The following is a 16025-nucleotide window of genomic DNA, read 5'->3' on the forward strand; positions in this document are numbered from 1 at the left end:
AGCTCTGCTCCGGCCCATGCTTCCCAAGCTGCAGCAGGAGCTGAGCCTGATCTTAGGGGGTGGCCACACGGAAGCAGCAGCAGCAGTGCAAAGGCTGGATGAGGAGACTCTGCTCCTCTTTGGGCTGGATGAGGAGACTCTGCTCCAGCTGCTGTGGGCTGTCCTGTGCACCAGCTGATAGAGACCATCCTGCGCTGGTGCAGTAGGGAGGTCCATCATCGGATGAGCCTGGAGGACGCCCCGGCTGCTGAGGAGGGGGAGGTCAGCCCTGCGGCTGCCCCTGGACCTGGACCACCACCACCCCTGCCCATCACGTGCTCTCTGCAGCTCTTCCCCCAGCATGGCTCCCTGCCGCAAGCCAGCCCCGCGGCAAGGGCAGCGCATCCTTGCCGTGCTCCTTAGGGCCCCTTGCTCTCCTCTCACACACCCCTCCGTGACTCTTTCTGCAGCCCAGCTGGCCACATGAGGTGAGAGGAGGGACAGAAGGAGCTGCTGCCGGGCACCAAAGGAAGACCCAGGTTCTGATGGTATGAAGAGTTGAAACTGGAAGAGTTGAAACTGGAAGAGTTGAAACTAACCAGTGTGTGTCAGACAATGAGAATGGGCTTTCTAAGTATGTTGATAGCAAGAGGAGAAAAATATTGGGCCAATACTTGATAATCTGAAACTATTTTATTCCATCCTTTTTTTTTACTACCTATTGATTGAAGAGAGGAATGGACAATTCATCTTTTACGAGCATTATGCTGCATTTTAAATACAGTGTTTATTAGATGTCCAAATAGAAGTAACCATGTATGGTAATGAAAAGCATATTTGATATACATCCGAAATACAAAAATGCAAAGCTACACATTAATTCAAAATACCAGTGAAATAAAAAAGAAATCTGTTAGAGAGCCTAATTGAAGGCCATTGTTAATAGCAATCCACCACAACATAAGTTCTTTTTAGTCCAAAATTGTGGAAGCATGTCCACCCTTTATTTGAGAGATATACAAAAAAAGACAGGAAGGGTTGTGCACCATAGCAAGATGTCTACGCAGCAAATTTAAACATTGGACCATAACTGCCTTTGATATTTCAAGACATTCTATGTGCCAGAATGAAAAATAGGGTGGAGTTGCACTATTTTCAGATCTCAGAACGCTTTTTAAATGGCAAACTTTACAGCAATCCGTCTTATTCCTAAGCACAGCAATAGCAATGCATGTTCTAGGGTAATAATTCTTTCTGCATCTGTAATATTTTTTCTTCTCAAATTGCTATGAACATTAAAGAAGATTCACCACATAACTAATATATTAAAATCAAAGGTAATATTATGCTGAACTATCCACAATGGTGTATGAGAAAGCTGCCAAATAAAACTGGTCAATTACAAAGCACTCTTAATAGTAGACTCTCTTTGCAAAATTTTGTAGTATAAGGAACCTTCCTTTTTTTTGATGTATTTATTCCAGGTTATGAACAACCTGTTTTAAGGGTGAAATCAGCCTATATCAGATACATGTAAACACAAAACAAATAAATACAAGTTGCAATGTAAGACTGAAAGCTCTTGAAAAATATTTTTCTCTTGCAAACTGCACACAGCCAAAGGAATGCTGTTCTGAACAGTTACCTCGGCAGGGCAAATGAGTGGTTTGGTTAATAATTAAACTGGGTGAGGCAATGTGACAATCACATTGAAATCAGGAAAGAAACACAGCCAGAGCACCACTTGGCTTCAGCAGCAATTCTCTTTGAATAAACTGATGAGTTTGGGAACTGTGCATCTATTTCCCCTAGGTTCCTTTGGAAATCCGAGACAGAGATACCAAAGTAGACTAGACTTGGTTTTGCAGTGAGAGGGATAAAACCAATCTGGGACCCGAGATGTCAAGAACATGCTTATCTCTTTTCTTACTGCTGCTTTTCAACCAGCTTCTACTGAAATTGCCCTCTCCCTAAATGTCCTCCTTCCACCTCTTCTCAGAAATTAAAGGCCAGGTGGGAGTCTGTTCAGTGATTCCCTCATGTGAAGCTTGACAGGTCTAGTGTATACCAGTGCCAAACGTCAAAGTCTGATACTGGATTTTCTGATTCTGGCACAAAAAGTGAGCAGCCAGTGTCTGCTGCCAGCGTTACATCTCTGTTCAACAGAAGGGATTAAGATAGTGGTTGAAAACGAGTCATCCGAAGATGACTAATCCTCATGTTAGTTTAGTCTGCTAGTTAATTAGATACATCGCGTCAGCAGAGTAAGACTGCTCTCCTGGAGAGCCTTCCCACTATATGCTCTTGTACTTCTCAAAGCACAGATGAAGAGGGAAAGCTGACTTGAGTCTATACCCCAGAAGACTTGCCTTCCACTCTCAGCCTAAGAACAACGACAAAAGCACAACCAAAATCCTGATGGACATATAGCGACCAAAAGAACATGGCCCTACTACTTTAATTCCCCAGCAGTGAACACTTGCCATTTTTTATTTAAAACACCTTTCTGGGGAAAGGAAAACAAACACATCTGACAACTAAAACACCGCATGGTAGTCAAACAGCATCAAGAGCAAAGAAGAAGGGCACGCTACACATTTCTTTATGCAGAGACCCTCTCTTTTGGTGAAGAGAGGATCTCTTCTGTCACAACAGAAGGGATAAGACAAGAACGTAGTAATTCATTTCAGCAAGGAAAGAGTTCTCCCTGGGAATGTCAGCTTGATAACTTCTTTAAATTAATCACTTTCCTGCTTTTATTGATCCCACTGTATTAATCTGGGCCTATTTCCAATTTAATTTTTATTTATTCATATACTCCAAAACATTCTTGTTTGATCCCAGCTTCATATCAGTCACTAATTTGATCCCAGCTTCATATCACCAACTAATTTGCTTAGCATACATACCATGTAATGCCTCAAGCTGTTAATGAAAATAGTAGAGTATCGTGTTTAGAACAGATGTCTGTAGTCTCCTACTCTTTTTTCCCATGTTACACTCAGTCATAACTGTACTTGCTGCCTGCATTAAATTTAAAAGGTAAAAATTAAAAAAGCAACGTGTCACATCTTTAATAAAAATCTGGTTTATCTACATTGCTGCTGCTTGAGTTAGAAGGAAGTGGAAAGTCTCACTAAAACTGAAATACATACTGCCAAAAAGGCAACCATTGCTTTCTTCTATTACATTAAACTTACTGCAATTGCAAAGGAAAGACATTAAATTAAAGCCCCCTTACTCCATTTGAAGCCAACAGGAGCAAAACAAGCAAAAGAGCTGCAGGACTGGCCCTTTACTTAGGGGAAGCTTCTGCCCTTCCACCTGTGCTGCCTACGATTTCTCAGTGTGTTTTCCCCACACCTTTCCTCTTGTGATCCCTGTGTGCTTCCATTATTGCGACTCTTTGTGCTTTAATGATACACACCAACAGCGTTTTTGCTTTTTCCCTGCTATGTCTAGAGGTATTCCTTTCCCAGCCGGAGTGGGTGGGCAAAATCCAGGTCCTGCACTCCTGCACCAGCTCCAAAACCTACTCCTGCATCCATCCGGGATGGAGGAGTAGATGATGAGGCAGGCGATTACTTTTTGATACACAACAGAGGGCACGGACTAAGAGAAGGAGGAGAGCTCAGCACCGCACAAGGTCGAGGCTGCAAGCCAGAAACCCTCTCCAGCAGGAAAAAAAAAAGGGGCATCCAGTCGTGGCTGAGCTCCCAGCTCCTGGAAAGCCGGGCAGCGCCGGCTGCAGGGGCTCCTCCGGCCCGAGTTGGAGACCGGCAGGAGCCGGGGCAACCGCCTCCCGCCGGCGAGACCTGTGAAGGGCTGCCTCTACCAGAAAGGAGGCACACCGGGAGAGACAGAGCCTCCGGGAGGAGCCGGGAGCCCGGAAGAATCATAGAATGGTTTGGGTTGGAAGGGACCTCAAAGATCATCTAGTTCCAACCCCCCTGCCATGGGCAGGGACACCCTCCACTACACCAGGTTGCCCAAAGCCTCATCCAACCTGGCTTTGCACACTTCCAGGGATGGGGCAAGAAGGGGCTCCAGACACGCGTGGGGCTCCGCCGCAGCTCCCGGGGAACCGCCGGCCGGAGGGAGGGGGCTGGGCGGGGGCGGGCGGCGCGGGCCGCCAGCAGGGGGCGCCCGGCGGGGACGCCGAAGCGGCGGGGCCCGCCGGAGCCGCGCGCCCGCCCCGGGGCGGGGGCGGGGCCCCTCCCGCCGCCTCTCGGAGTTCGCCGGGAGCTCGCGCCGTGTGCCCCGGGGGCGCAGGGAGGTGGGTGTCCGCAGCCCCGGCTCTTGCCGCAAGCCCGGCCCGGCGCGCAGCGCCCCGTGAGCGCCCCCGGCTCGCCCGGGGTAACGCCGGCTGGTGCGGAGCGCCGGGCCGGGCCGCGCCGGGCCAGGCCGGGCCGCGCGGGGCCTGGGCAGCGGCCGCAGGGGCGTCCCCGGCGCTGGCGGTGCAAGCGCGGCGGCCGCGGGCCGTGCGGCGGGCCGAGGAGGCTGTTCCCCGTCGGCAGCGGGACTGAGGAGGCCGCCCTGGAGGTCAGAAGCCGGGTGGAGGGAGGCGGCGCGGCGGGGCGCTGGCTGAACGTCTCTGGCGCTCTCTTGGTTTTTAAGGGGCTTTGGCTCCATCTCTCTGCAGAGGGCATTACTGATTTAGAAAATATCGCCAAAAGAAATCAGGCTTTCTCATTACAGGAGGTAATGGGAAGACCTCTGGATACAGCCTTTACCCGAATTGGCTTGCCCCTGGCCCCTGGTGGGGAGTGCGTCTTTTAGCTGAAAAGCTTTGAAATCGAGATTTTTAAAACGGGCTTTTAAAGTCTATTATAATTTTACTTTATGGTAATTGACTATTGTATATGCAAGTTCTTAACTCTTCAGAAATGGTCTCGTGGCCATTACAACGACCTATTGAAAGTTTTTTAAACTGTCTGAAATTTGGAGTGTGGGCCTTGGACCAGAGTCTAGAACGGATACCTCTGGAGGGACCACTAAACAAAATTCATTGCACGTTAGGATTAAATTATACATTTAATCTTTTCTGGGGTGGAATGCAGTGGTTTGTGGCATTTACCCCAGATTACTGTAGTTTGGAGGAGAAAATGTATAGAAATATGCGTTGATATAAAACATTGCCTCACAGAAACAAGTAGTATTACTGGTGATGTTTTTGAATTTTAAGTTGATATAAAAACCTGATTCTTCCTTTAGAGACCTTTAGAGTTGTGTGCGATTGCAAAAGGAAGTTCAAGGTTTTCCTGTATTTTGCATGCCTCCCCTGAAAGGCTGGTGGGGTAAAAGCCTTGTGGGCATCTCAACAACTACAGGATTTGGTGTCCTTACTCAAGCGTGCTCCTTGGTCTCTTGCTGTGGTGCTGTATTTTCTTGTTCAGTATTGCCCTGGTAGATAATCAAACGGAGAACAGCAGACCACCAGCAAGTTTGCTTTCCTTGATGACCTTAGCTGGTTTTGCATGAGGGACAACAGAAGGCAGCTGCTTTAAATCACCACTGACTTGGGCCATCAGCACATGTTCTTACTTTTGGATCTGCTTGCTTTCCCCATTCTGTTTCAGTTGATATTCCTTTGTCGCACTAGAGTGAGGATTAAAGGGAGAGTATGAGTCAGTTTAATAGACACTTACAAAGGTTTTTTAAAGACAATTACCTAAAAACGACTAGGATGTTTTCAATGTAGCATTCTCCATATTCCTGATGTGTTACTGTTACCTTGCAGAAAGAGATGTAATTTGTCCAGGCTATCCCCATCTTCTCTGAAACCCAGGTTAGGGTTCCAAAATCAACTACTACACGAACGTGAAGTATATACAGACAAATGCCTGCAAGCTCATAATAATTTCATCCCTGTGTATGCGTATACAAATCCATGGAAAACAGGACATAATCCTATCAAATATGTCGATAATTATGCATATAAAACATTCAGAACCTCCGAGAAGGATATATTGGTGACTTGAAGCTGAGATTTAATATTTAAGAGTATATTGCATCATTAAAAGGTACATAGTTGGAGAAAAAAATCAACCATGATTGTTTTTCCTTTATTGATGCTAAGATAAGGTTTATACAGGTAATGATCTTGTCTAAATAATGGCTAGTTTTAGTGTCACAGTTTATTTTTCCAGCAGATGAGCATTTATTAGGTGATGGAAATTCTATTAACAGGAAATGAGTCCAATTTGGCTTTGCAAAATGCAGCATGTGCCAGCTGCAGACTTGCAAGCATCGCTTGTTAAATCGTTCTGTAGTGTAGGGAAGGGTAAGTTCTGGAGTGTGCAAGCATCTTTCTTTACATTTACGTATTAATTTTGTTCCTCAAGCACATCTTTGTAATGGCTTGGGAGTAGGCTAAAGAGAGCTCCAGAATAATCATGTTAAAGGGTTTTGTGTGTGCTTTTGGTGTTTTAGTTTTTTTCATAACAAGAGACAGAGATGATACAGATGTGAGCAGGACATGAACACCACAGGACATCTGTGTGACACTTTCCTTTCTTTTTGTCAGTGAGGAAGCCAGCATGGAAGTGACCTCTGAGACTGGAGCTCTGCATTCCAGAAACGTTGCTCAGATTAGTGCAGTCCAGTGTTGGGAACCTGCTTGTTCACACAGTGGTAGTGTGCATGCACTAAACACCCTGTGGCTCTGGGATGCTGTTCGGAGAAATTGAGCTGCTGCTGCTGTAGATTTGCCTGATGAGTGATTGGATATTCGCTTTCATCAGCTCCTGATCGATGGAAACTATACTTAACCCTTCACAGTGTTAGAACCCTTCAGTGTTTGTGCACAACCACTGCTGTTTGATTTTATCCACAAGTTTTTTTACTTAATCCAATCAAATAGGATCAGTAAATTCTACTGATTTAAGAGCAAATTTCTATAAGGGCAGAGCCTCAGTTGTGATTCTGTGAAGTTAAATTTGCATGATGCTTTATCCCGTGTTAAATGCAGCAGGTCACACTGCTCTCCTTCCTAATGATGCTGTCTGGCAACTGTGGGGAAGTCAAGCTGTATCATCTGTACGGTAGGAACATGATGCCATCTGACAGTATCTCCCCCTCACTGAGGGCTAGATGTCTCAGACCGTTTTATGTTGATGGAAGAGCAGAGCATGACTGGGGCCTGGATGAAGACTGGTGTCATTTTGTAAATCAGGATTAGTCCTTCGGGTCTTTTAGTAACTGCCACTGCAGTATGGCCTTATTATCATTCTACATAGGTGAATAGATTGACAGCCAGGACTCTGTTTTCCTTAGGTTGTTTATAAAAGCATTCAGCCAGTCTTATGCTAACTCTGGAAACAGCAGACTCTTGCTTCAGTAGTAGTACTGGTGATTTGCTCCTGAATTCCAAATATAGTGTTGCTTATAATTGTTTAAAATTGGTAAGGAAATAGGTCACTGTGCTAGCTTATTTCGTTTTGTGAGATCTTGAAGCTTAAGTACTGTCTTACTTAAGTACTGTACTGTCTTACTCATTCCCCTTTAGCTGATGTTTTGGTAGGAGTTGTCTACTGGGCACAAATTTACCCAAGGGTGAAGGGATCGAAAAAGGAGGTGTAAAGGAGTGAGCCGGGGCCATTTTTTACACGTATGTGTCTGTATGGGCAAATAACGATACATGGAAATCTAGGCTTTATTCATTCTGCTGTTCACACAACAATTTGGGGGCATTTTCCTTGTTTTGAAAGCAGAAAATTTGGCTTGCTAGGTTGGCAACAAAAGCATTCGTTTAAAAACTTGCCAGAATGCAACTTATTTGTTTTGGTGTTTTTATCTTGTGAGTGAGCTGGCTGACGTGCTGCAATTTTTTATGCCAAAACCACACCCATTCTGGCCACCTGTTTACTGTGGGTGTAAAAATACCTAAGTATGACTGAGGCTGTTTACTGTCATCCAGATTTGCATTTTTCCAAAAAGTTCTAATCTTATTTTTGTATTTATTATATAAAATTGCAGGGGTCCTGGCAGACAGCAGGATGGCCATGAGCCAGCAATGTGCCCTTGTGGCCAAGAAGGCCAATAGCATCCTGAGCTGTATTAGAAGGGGTGTGGTTAGTAGGTCGAGAGAGGTTCTCCTCCCTCTCTACTCTGCCCTGGTGAGGCCGCATCTGGAATATTGTGTCCGGTTCTGGGTCCTCAGTTCAAGAAGGACAAGGAACTGCTTAAGAGAGTCCAGCGCAGGGCCACAAAGATGATTAAGGGAGTGGAGCATCTCCCTTATGAGGAAAGGCTGAGGGAGCTGGGTCTTGTTAGCTTGGAGAAGAGGAGACTGAGGGGGGACCTCATTAATGTTTGTAAATATGTCAAGGGTGACTGTCATGAGGATGGAGCCAGGCTCTTCTCAGTGGCATCCAATGATAGGAGAAGGGGACATGGATATAAGCTGGAACATAGGAGGTTCCGCTTAAACATGAGGAAGAACTTCTTCCCAGTAAGGGTAACAGAACACTGGAACAGGCTGTCCAGAGAGGTTGTGGAGTCTCCTTCTCTGGAGATGTTCAAAACCCGCCTGGACGCGTTCTTGTGTGATCTGATCTAGGTGGTCCTGCTCCGGCAGGGGGATTGGCCTAGATGATCCTTTGAGGTCCCTTCCAATCCCTAACATTCTGTGATTCTGTGATTTCCACCTGGCTAAGTAAAACAAATGCAACAACTGCCAAGGACTATGACCAATGGCAGCGTATGCTGTGCCAGTCACCTGCAGTTTTGCAGTGACAACAAGTGTACTGCTCTGCCCCTGCAGCTCGCTCTTTCTGGTAACAAGTCTGAAAAGTACAGATGAAGAAGCCTTTCTGCTCTAAACTCAGCAGTAAACACAAAGCCTGTTTGTTACAGAATACTCTATTTTAGATGACTTTATGTTTACATGGTGAAAAAAAAATAATCTGATTCTTTCCTAGCATCTGAAATTCGATAATTCAGGATATAATTTTCAAAGAGTAGTACCTTTTCTTTGTATTTGCTCTGTTGAAACTTCTTTTGGACACGTGGCAAGTTACCCTTACCAGAGTCCCCTGGAAAAAAAAAAAGTGTTTTTGACAGTTCAGTAAGGCTAAGTGGAGCAGTATCATAATATCCATTTGATTTTTCTTGTGATTGTTGATTAGAAACATAGCAGTTAAGTAGCCTTAAGTTTAGAGTCCACGGAAATGTTTTGTTCTTTCTCAGCAGTTATGCTGGCTAAACTCTTTCTTAGAACAAAACATCCTAGAACATGCTTATCAGTTGTAACTTAGTCCTGCTCGCGCTTAAGCTGTTTAAACTTGTGCCATTACATTGTGTGTTTGTGGTAAGTCGTGCCTGAACAGAAACTGAACAGAAGCAGGTTTGGCTTTATGTAAAAGGGACTTGATTTTCCCAGTGTAAATTCTGATATCAAGTATAACATATGCCAATAGTCTCTACGGAGACTCCCTTTTGCTTCTAGTTGTTGCCTTTCAGTCCTAAAATGCCTTGTAGAGGCCCCATTAAGACACAAGTTTGCGGAAGCGTCGTTGTTATTAGTGTTGTTATGAATAGGTGACACTGAGACTCCAATACGGCACCCTTCAACAACACTGAATTTACTTAAACTCTCCCAAAGAAACCACAAACCCATCAACATCTTTCATAAATTAATTTGCTGTTGCAGGAAGGACTCAGGGCAATGTGCATGCTTTTAATGTTGCCAAGTTAAATTGTCTTGGCTGCAGCTTTTTATTTGCTGCAGAAAGCATTATATTAATATTCTGATTAGGTACGAATTAGGTTTTTGATGGAATAATTTTGAGTAAGTAGAATATGTCAAGCATTGCAGCAAGATTACTGAGGTTCAAAGCACAGGACTTTGCATTTTGTTAATATCATGTAATTCTTACTGGCATCTATGCAGTTGAAACAGCGTAATGCATTTATGCCAGCATTTGTGTTAGGGAATTTAAAAGAGGCATTTCAGCGAGAAAACATAGGTTGTTGTTTGTTGGTTTGTTGGTTTTTTTTAATGCAACTACTCTTTTTGAGTTACGCAGTGTTTCTGGCCTGCTGCATAGTAAACCATTTTTCTGATTAATGTGTTGATACTGGGAAAGTGGTGGTTTGATTGTGTGTATTTTAGAACTGCGATTGAAGTATCACATTTATCTTAACATTAAATTTCATGAGCTATAACTTACCGCGTTTTTTTTCCCTTAACAGGATGGTGGTGCTTTGTTTTCTGAGCAGAACACTGCAACTAGCAAGACGTTCATCCAGTCCACTGGGGAGACAACTCTCTTCAGCCCGTGCAAATAAGCCAGTGTTGACTTTATTCACCAAGGTAAAAGTTATTTACAGAATAAAGCTAGGCAAGACTGCATATTTATCAGCTTTAATATATATGAATCCCAGATGAAATGGTTTGGCCATGCTTTTTGTCCCCTTAAATTTGTGTAGTATTGGGCATTTTACTTTGGGAGTGTCTTTTACACTAAGCTTTACAGCACAGTCCTACTCCCATTGTAGCAAGCAAGTAGCTACAACCAAGAAACGAAGATCTCAAGATAGAAACATAGAATGGTTAGAGTTGGAAGGGACCTCAAAGATCATCTAGTTCCAACCCCCTGCCATGGGCAGGGCAACCCTCCACTACACCAGGTTGCCCAAAACCTCATCCAACCTGGCCTTGAACACTTCCAGGGATGGGGCATCTACAGCTTCTCTGGGCAACCTGTTCCAGGGCCTCACCACCCTCTTGAGTGAAAAATTTCTTCCTATATCTAATCTAAATCTGCCCTTTTTCAGTTTAAATCCATTGCCCCTTGTCCTATCACTACACGCCCTTGTAAAAAGTCCCTCTCCAGCTTTCCTGTAGGCCCCCTTTAGGTACTGGAAAGCTGCAATAAGATCACCCCGGAGCCTTCTCTTCTCCAGGCTGAACAGCCCCAACTCTCTCAGCCTGTCTTCATAGCAGAGGTGCTCCAGCCCTCGGATCATCTTTGTGGCCCTCCTCTGGACCCGCTCCAGTAGCTCCATGTCCTTCTTCTGCTGGGGACTCCAGAACTGAACACAGTATTCCAGGTGGGGTCTCACGAGAGCATAGTTGTGTCTCAGTGATACCACCGTCCATTTGCTAGTTGAAAATTGTTCTCTGACTGCCACTGTTTCATCCTGGAAATGGAGAACAGAGATGAGTTGTTACGTATAATCTACCATCTACCCAGGACAAGCATCAACAGCCAACATAGGCTCTTCAAAGCACTCGTGTCTGTTTTCCGCACTACCTGTGAGACTGAAAATATATCCAAGTAGTGTTGGTAGCGCACGAGGAAAGAGCAGATTATGCTTTACCCTCTTTTTGCTTTATTGTCTGTGTGCAACACTAATAGGAATAAAAGGAAGGCAAAGGCTTGTTTGTGGCATGAGCAGATAGGATTCTTAAGCACATTTAGAAAACGTGGGATGAGCAGGAATGGTCATTTGTGAACTGTTACCTTTGATGAATTGTCATCAGGAGTCTGTATTATCTGCAGAAGTCTTCTGCAGTTTTAGTTAGGATGACACACGGCGGGCTATGCTGTGTTTACACGGTTGATGTAGCCTTCAAGAGGAGAATAACTAGAAATGCAAAGCACTTGAGACTGTTGACATCGGTATGGCGGTATTTGTTGGAAATGGATGCGATTAAAATAATTTCCTCCTCCTGCACAATGTTTGTTCATTCCATCCCTAGCTGTAAAGGAGTGTTTAAACTGTGTAACATATGAATAGGTTAAAAAATAAAAGGTCACCATCTGTTTATTAATCAGAGCAATGCATGCTATAAGAAGAACTATACTTGAAAGTTACAACTCTCTCTCCTCCTGCCTGATTCAGCATCAGCTCATTCATAATCCAAATATGATGAGGTAGGGAATAACCTTTGGGTTAAAAATTGGAAAAAAGCTCTTTGTATGATTTCTATGTCTTAAAATTTCTAACTAGTAGGAGACTGTATGAAATAAAATTTTCTAATAGCAGAGTTCAAGTAGTTCCCTAAAGTGGCCTCTTGTTGAATGTGATTTTAACTTAAAATGTTGTTCATGTCTGATACCACTGGCAATCGCAAAGCAAAATGAAGACTACTTTAAAATAAACCTAATCTGCACTCTAATCTAAGCTAAACCTAATATGCTCATCAACTCCTGTTTCCCTTCTTCCTATTTTTAAGAATTAAGAAGAAAAGAGGAGAAGAAGGCAGGAGGGAGCTATGACTTTTCCAGCCACTTCAAACTGACAGAAGCTAGCACTGCCAAATGGTTTTCTCCTCACAGGCTACTTTTATGCCAACAAAAGCATTTGTGCAACAGCTGCTCCAGGTTAATTTTTTTTTTTTTGCAAGATTTCTATTAACTCAGATCAATTCTCCTGTCTAGCTCTACTGTGCAGTTGTTTGAACGCTTATGCCAGCATAAAAGAAGCAGTGATGGAAAAATGGGTCTGCTTCCTTCAGCATCAATGCCAGCTTAAAATGACCACAAAAATGTAGTTTAAGTATGTGGCATAAATGTCAACTATCTGTAGAAATACAACTGTCCCTCCCACCACATGTATTGTCCAACAGATCTAGCTATCAGCACAGCATACGTCACTTTGGAAAGGGATTTTTAATACCTTGGCAGTAGGAGTCCTTTTGCCACTGTAATATACATCAGAGAGAGAAGGTTGCCCAAAACCGCTTTATCCAGGCAGCCCTATTACAAGTTAACATAAGGCAAGTGATGGCAGAGACCTACTGTTGCACTGTTCTACTGAAAATTTTCTACTAATATAAATAGACTGTTTAAACAGCGTTCACCGTTAGTTGAAATAGTTCACTACCTGATTTTAAACCAGTTCCAATCTTATTGGTACCATGTAGTTTAAGCTTACCATCAGAGCAGGAGTAAAAACGTATTGATTGCTAAGAGTCAGCTTAGTTTGTCAAATGCTTTTAAGTGACTGTGACGTTAGGAAGTTTTCCACAGGCCTAGGTAACTGAGTATGTCCTACTTTAACTGTACGGAACCTGGCGTGTTGCAAACCTGATGTGCAGGATTCTGGGACATTCCTTTCAGTCACCATTTTCAGGTATATCCCTCCCTCCAAAAGTGACAAGAACTAGCAAGAACAGAGCACTGTTGATCTTCAGCATCTTGCGTAGTTTTTTCAGGTTGTAAAGACATGTCTGTGTGGGAAAGGCAGTTTAGATGTGGATTAAAAGTAGAGTATTTAATCCAAATTAATTCACACGCAGGAAACAAGTAGCTGTTTCGGATTAACTTCATGTTTAAACAAGCCCTAGGGAGACTTTAAGTGGGAGGGACAGGAAGTGTTTTCCAGCTGTGAGAGGTATTTCATGGCACAGGGTCAGAGCCATCACCTTCACCACTGTATACTTTACTATGTGAAATAGAGGCCAAATTCTGCCATTACAAACACTGAAGCAGCAACGTGCCTTCATGTGAGTCACTTCTTCAGGTACGCACTGCTCTAACGATGCTGATCAGCAGAAGTCAGCTGTATAACTGTAGTGGAAGACCAGAGAGTTTTCAAAAATGAGCGGTTTTCTTTCACACCATCACAGGTCAAAACGCTGCAGCTGCTTGCCAGTTCTCCCTGCTGGAGGTTACTGTCCTCCCAGCCCTGCAGGTCAGAGGATCATGCTTAATTCCTTTCAGGCAAAGTCAGCCAGGTTATCTTAAGTCACCTTCTTTTGCTATTTGAACTGACCCAAGTGAGTCCATCTGAAACAGATTAGAAATTACTCATGTGAGTTCCTCATTCCCCTTCTATCAAGGGAAATTCTTCTGTCAAGGGTGGTACCTGCAGTTGTTTTCAGCTGGTGATGTCAGTGCTTTGAATATTCATTGCTGCTGCCCAAACGAAGGGGTCTGTGCATTACCTTCCAAACCATGCCTTTGAATCAGCCTTTAGAAGAGCCGTTGAAAAGTGTTGATTTGCACCATGAGAAAAATAATAGCAAATGAGAAATAATTAAATCCTGTGGCTGAATGGTTTATTTTCTTTTCATCCATGCTGCACTGATAAAGAAAAGATTTAGAAAGCTGTAAGACAGGGTGGTAGGGGGAGGGAACCCACATTTACGGTAATGATTACTCCTGTCTGTGTGTGATACTTTACAGTACAAATGATCTGTGTGTTTTACTGTATGCTTCAAGTTGATCTGAATATTTTCCTTTAGAAACCATGCCCCCTATGTGATGAAGCAAAAGAAGTACTTGAGCCATATAAGAGAAGGGTAATGTATTGCAATACTGTACACTGTTTCTATATAGAAAGAAGAGTTAATCAGGGTTCTTTCTTTGTAAAACAAAATCGCTTGGATTTATTTGCATCCATTATTCTTTTATGGGTGACCTCTTCAAGACAATTTCAGCACTGATTTCCATAAAACTCATTATCAAAAAGCATTTTGTGGCAGTGCTACTCAAATAAGTATTGGTAAATGCAACCAACATACACCTTGTTGCAATACTTTTTAAACCCACTGCTTTTGTAAATTCTGTTGCTTTGTCTGATAGAGGAGTTTGCAACTTTTATGAGGCAGGAAATTATATAATTTTGGAAGGATGTTAGTAAGCAGGGCTTCAAATATTTGAACTACATGTGATTGCAATTTTTGCCATTCTTCAACCGGATTTTGATCTCCTTCTTGAAGGAAGAAACTGTTAACAGAAGCATTAAGAGGTGTTGCACAATGCTGCCTAGCAGGCAGCTGTTGTGTGGCCAGCTGCATATTGTGGTTGGTGCTCACAGGAGAGTGGTTCTGCACAGAGGATCAAGAATATAATCCTGGACTAGGGGAAAGAGTCCTTTGCGGACACACAGCCAAGGATTGTGGCTGCAAACATTTTGTATCCACAAAATGGCCAATTGTCTACAACATGGAAGAATAAACCCAAAAGCACCCAGAAAACAGCCTTGCATTTCTGAAAAAAATATTGATCAAAAGACAAGCAGGTATTGTTTTTCAGTGTCCTGTAGGTAAGGTACTAACATATTTCTTTTCTGTCACAGTTTATTTTGCAGGAGGTGGATATTACCCTTCCAGAGAACTCAGCGTGGTATGATAAATACAAATATGACATACCTGTTTTTCATTTAAATGGGAAGTTCCTAATGAAGCATCAAGTAGACATTCAAAAGTTTGAGGACCAGCTTATGAAGCTGGAGTTGCAAAATGATGCAAAACAGTGAATAAAATGCAGGTGCTGTGGTGTGGATCCGAAAGGACTGTGCAACTTAAATTGTGTGGAAAAGCAGTATTCATTATCTGGCCTTATGTTTCCTTGAACGTATAGTACCAGTGTCATAAAAAACTTGAGTGTCTTGTATTCTGTTTTGTATTAATCATCAGCCCAGCTGCACCAGTAGCAACCTTTTCTCTACCATCCAGTTGCTGGTATCTTAGGCTGGATTTTCATCGACAGAATAAATGCTGTTCCATAACAGCAGATACAGTGAAATGTGTGTGTGTTGGGTTTGCGTGGCAAGGTTTTGGTAGCGGGGGGGCTACAGGAGTGGCTTCTGTGAGAAGCTGCTAGAAGATTCCCCTGTGTCTGATAGAGCCAATGCCAGCAGGCTTCAAGACAGACCTGCTGCTGGCCAAGGCCAAGCCATTCAGCAACAGTAGGACTGCCTCTGTGATAACATAGTTAAGAAGGGGGAAAAAACACCTGGGCAATTGCAGCCAGAGAGAGGGGTGAGAATATGTGAGAGAAACAACTATGCAGACACTGAGGTCAGGGAAGGAGGGGGGAGGAGGTGCTCAAGGTGCTGGAGCAGAGATTCTCCTACAGCCTGTAGTGAAGATCATAGTGGGACAGCAGACTGTTCCCCTGCAGCATATGGAGATGAACGGTGGAGCACAGATCCACCTGCAGCCCGTGCAGGATCTCATGCTGGAGCACGTGGATATGCCCCAAAGGAGGCTGTGACCCTGTGGGAAGTCCACGCTGGAGTAAGGCTCCTGGCAGAACACGTGGAGATAGGAGCCTGTGCTGGAGCAGGTTTGCTGGCAGGACTTGTGA

General features: G+C 43.8%; 1 protein-coding gene across 2 annotated transcripts; it reads left to right on the top strand.

Moving 5' to 3' along the window:
* Positions 1–4223: 4223 nt before the first annotated feature.
* CZH5orf63 (chromosome Z C5orf63 homolog) lies at positions 4224–15453 on the top strand. Of its 2 annotated transcripts, none has more exons than XM_086629435.1 (4): positions 4224–4255; positions 10174–10294; positions 14177–14233; positions 15013–15453. In XM_086629435.1, exons 2-4 carry the CDS (start codon positions 10175–10177, stop codon positions 15190–15192), a joined length of 357 nt encoding a protein of 118 aa, XP_086485561.1. In that variant the 5' UTR covers positions 4224–4255; position 10174; the 3' UTR covers positions 15193–15453. The 2 variants fall into 2 exon arrangements, with proteins under 2 accessions (XP_086485561.1, XP_086485560.1); XM_086629434.1 differs by lacking the exon at positions 4224–4255 and adding an exon at positions 4470–4521.
* The last annotated feature ends 572 nt before the right edge of the window (positions 15454–16025 follow it).

The sequence above is a fragment of the Tauraco erythrolophus genome, chromosome Z, assembly GCF_009769465.1.
Source record: "Tauraco erythrolophus isolate bTauEry1 chromosome Z, bTauEry1.pri, whole genome shotgun sequence".
NCBI classification, from domain to species: domain Eukaryota; kingdom Metazoa; phylum Chordata; class Aves; order Musophagiformes; family Musophagidae; genus Tauraco; species Tauraco erythrolophus.